At 48.2% G+C, this 2,218-nt stretch overlaps 1 protein-coding gene across 1 annotated transcript in view; it reads right to left on the reverse strand.

Annotated features, from left to right (window-relative positions):
* Positions 1–2,218, reverse strand: part of GLP2R (glucagon like peptide 2 receptor) — a 102,027-nt gene that overhangs the window by 69,922 nt on the left and 29,887 nt on the right. Inside the window, 2 exon segments of the mRNA XM_019654420.1 lie at positions 1,970–2,023; positions 2,025–2,182. Of these exon segments, the coding sequence (XP_019509965.1) occupies positions 1,970–2,023; positions 2,025–2,182 (212 nt within the window).

Genomic DNA, 2,218 nt, shown 5'->3' on the forward strand with positions numbered 1-2,218 from the left:
GCAAAAAGGTTAAGTGGCCTGTCCAAAGTCTCAAAACAGTAAATGGTAGATTTGAACCCAGAAACTCTGAAGCCCAAATATGACTCTCAGGGGCTCTACTGCCTGTGAGAACAAGAGCACTTCCCTCAAAGGGTTGTGGTGAGAATTCAATCAGTTAACGGGTGAAAAGCGCTCACGCAGTACCTGGCACACGAGTGCCCAGAATGTCAGCTCCCATGACTTCTCCCTCACGCACCTGGAGCTTCTAGCAGGCTCATTTTTGTACCAGCTGATGTAAAACTGTGCATCCCCAGTCTCTGGAGCCGAAAGGACCCTCTTCCACCACTCAGCTCTCACTCTGCCTGGGCCCCTGTGCAGCACATTTCTAATCCCGCCTTACTTTAGAGCTATTCCTTTTTCAACTCTGAATAAAGATTTGAAGCAGGTCCTTGCGTTTTGTGATTTATGCATCCTTCTCCCTAACTAGACTGGGATTACTCTCGGGCAGGGACTGGGTCTTTCTCTCCCCAGTGCCCAAGGCAAAATGGACACTTGGTTGACCCAGGCTCTGCTAGTTACTTCCTGCAGGGTTGGGCAGTTCTTTTCTCCTGGCTTGGTTCTGAGACTTCAGGGAGGTGAGTGGAGGAGGTCCGTGATAGCAGTGGGGACAGGCTGTGCAATTCTCCCATAGTTCAAGAATTGCTCTCCAAGTGGGGTAGGTGGTCTTGACTCTGCTCCAGGAGCCATAGACCATCCTGGGGTTGAGGGGCGGGTAGGGCCAGACCTGGGGCTAGCAGAGCCCAGGTGAGGAGCGGCTCTGGAACTAGCATCCAGGTCTCCTGCTTCCATGCTGAATGCTCGTTCTGCCACATTACATACTCAGTTATGTTCCTGACCAAGAGACAGCCTCGAGGGACTCCCTAGTGGGTCTATAAGTACCCCACTTGGGTGATTTCTAAAAACATGATTTAGCAAAATGCACCCAGGCTTTGGATTCTGAGAGTGTTAGGGAGTGAAAATGCTCAAACTCTGTACTGCCTGATTGTGATCCTGGCTTCCTCACTCCCCGGCTGTGTGACCTTGGGCAAGTTACTTGATCTCTGCATATTTCAGTTACCTCACTTATAAAATGGGGGTAATTATAATGCTAATCTCCTGTGATTAGAATTAACCNAGGAGAACAGACTTGCCACATGTCATAAACAGCTTAGAGTAAATTCAGAGATATTAACCAAAATCTTCTGAATTGTAGGCCAAGTTTATTTCCTCTGAATCCTATAGTCTCAAATTTTCCAAAAGATTGTGACAACAGGTATTCCAGACATCATCTTAAAGACTTAGCTGGTGTTATAGTTTATGTGCCCCCCTCCCACAAGATTAATATGTTGAAGCCCTAACTCCCAACATGATGATATTTGGAGATGAGACCTTTGGAAGTAACTGGGTTTGGAAGAGGTTGGGGTGGGGTGGGGATGTCATCATGATGGGATTAATGCCCTTATAAGAAGAGGCCAGAGAGTTGCTCGCTCTCTCTCTCTCTCTCTCTCTCTCTCTCTCTCTCTTTCTCTCTCTCTCTCCCTCTCTACCAGGTGAGGGCACAGCAAAAAGACAGCTGTCTGCAAGTCTGAAGGAGGGCTCTCACCAGAAACTCAACCATGCTGGCACCCTGATCTCAGATTTTCCAGCCTACATAACTTTGAGAAGTAAGTGTCTGTTGTATAAGCCATGCAGCCTATGGTATTTTGTTATGACAGCCAGGGCAGACCAATATAGTTGGGGACAAGGTAGGACAAATGTCATCTGATGCTAAAAAAACCTTCTCAATTTTTGAATGTGTGCATTGGGTCTATGGCACTTGAGCGTGCATACATGTTTGTGTTGTGTACACACACACACACACACACACACACACACCTCTCTTCAGAGTCACTTGTCGTTAAAGAATTGTCTGTCCTAGAAGCCTTCCTCCAGTTGGGTCTCTAACTCTGACCCCACATTCTGAAGGGTCCCCAGGAGAAGAGGCCAGGGTTTCAGGTTACTCACCCCAACCCACCAGCAGGTATCTGGGCCAGAGCCGCCTTTCAGAATGCACTGTGGGCTCCAGCAGCGTGTGGAGGTAAAGGCCTTCCACCAGAAGCCATGAGTAATTAGCACCCACGAAGTAGTGCAGGAGAACATGGGCTGAACGGCAGGAGATGGAAATCTGCATAGGACAGAGCACTTGAAGGTGAGTTTATGC

This window comes from Hipposideros armiger, unplaced genomic scaffold (assembly GCF_001890085.2).
Source record: "Hipposideros armiger isolate ML-2016 unplaced genomic scaffold, ASM189008v1 scaffold_222, whole genome shotgun sequence".
Lineage (NCBI taxonomy): Eukaryota > Metazoa > Chordata > Mammalia > Chiroptera > Hipposideridae > Hipposideros > Hipposideros armiger.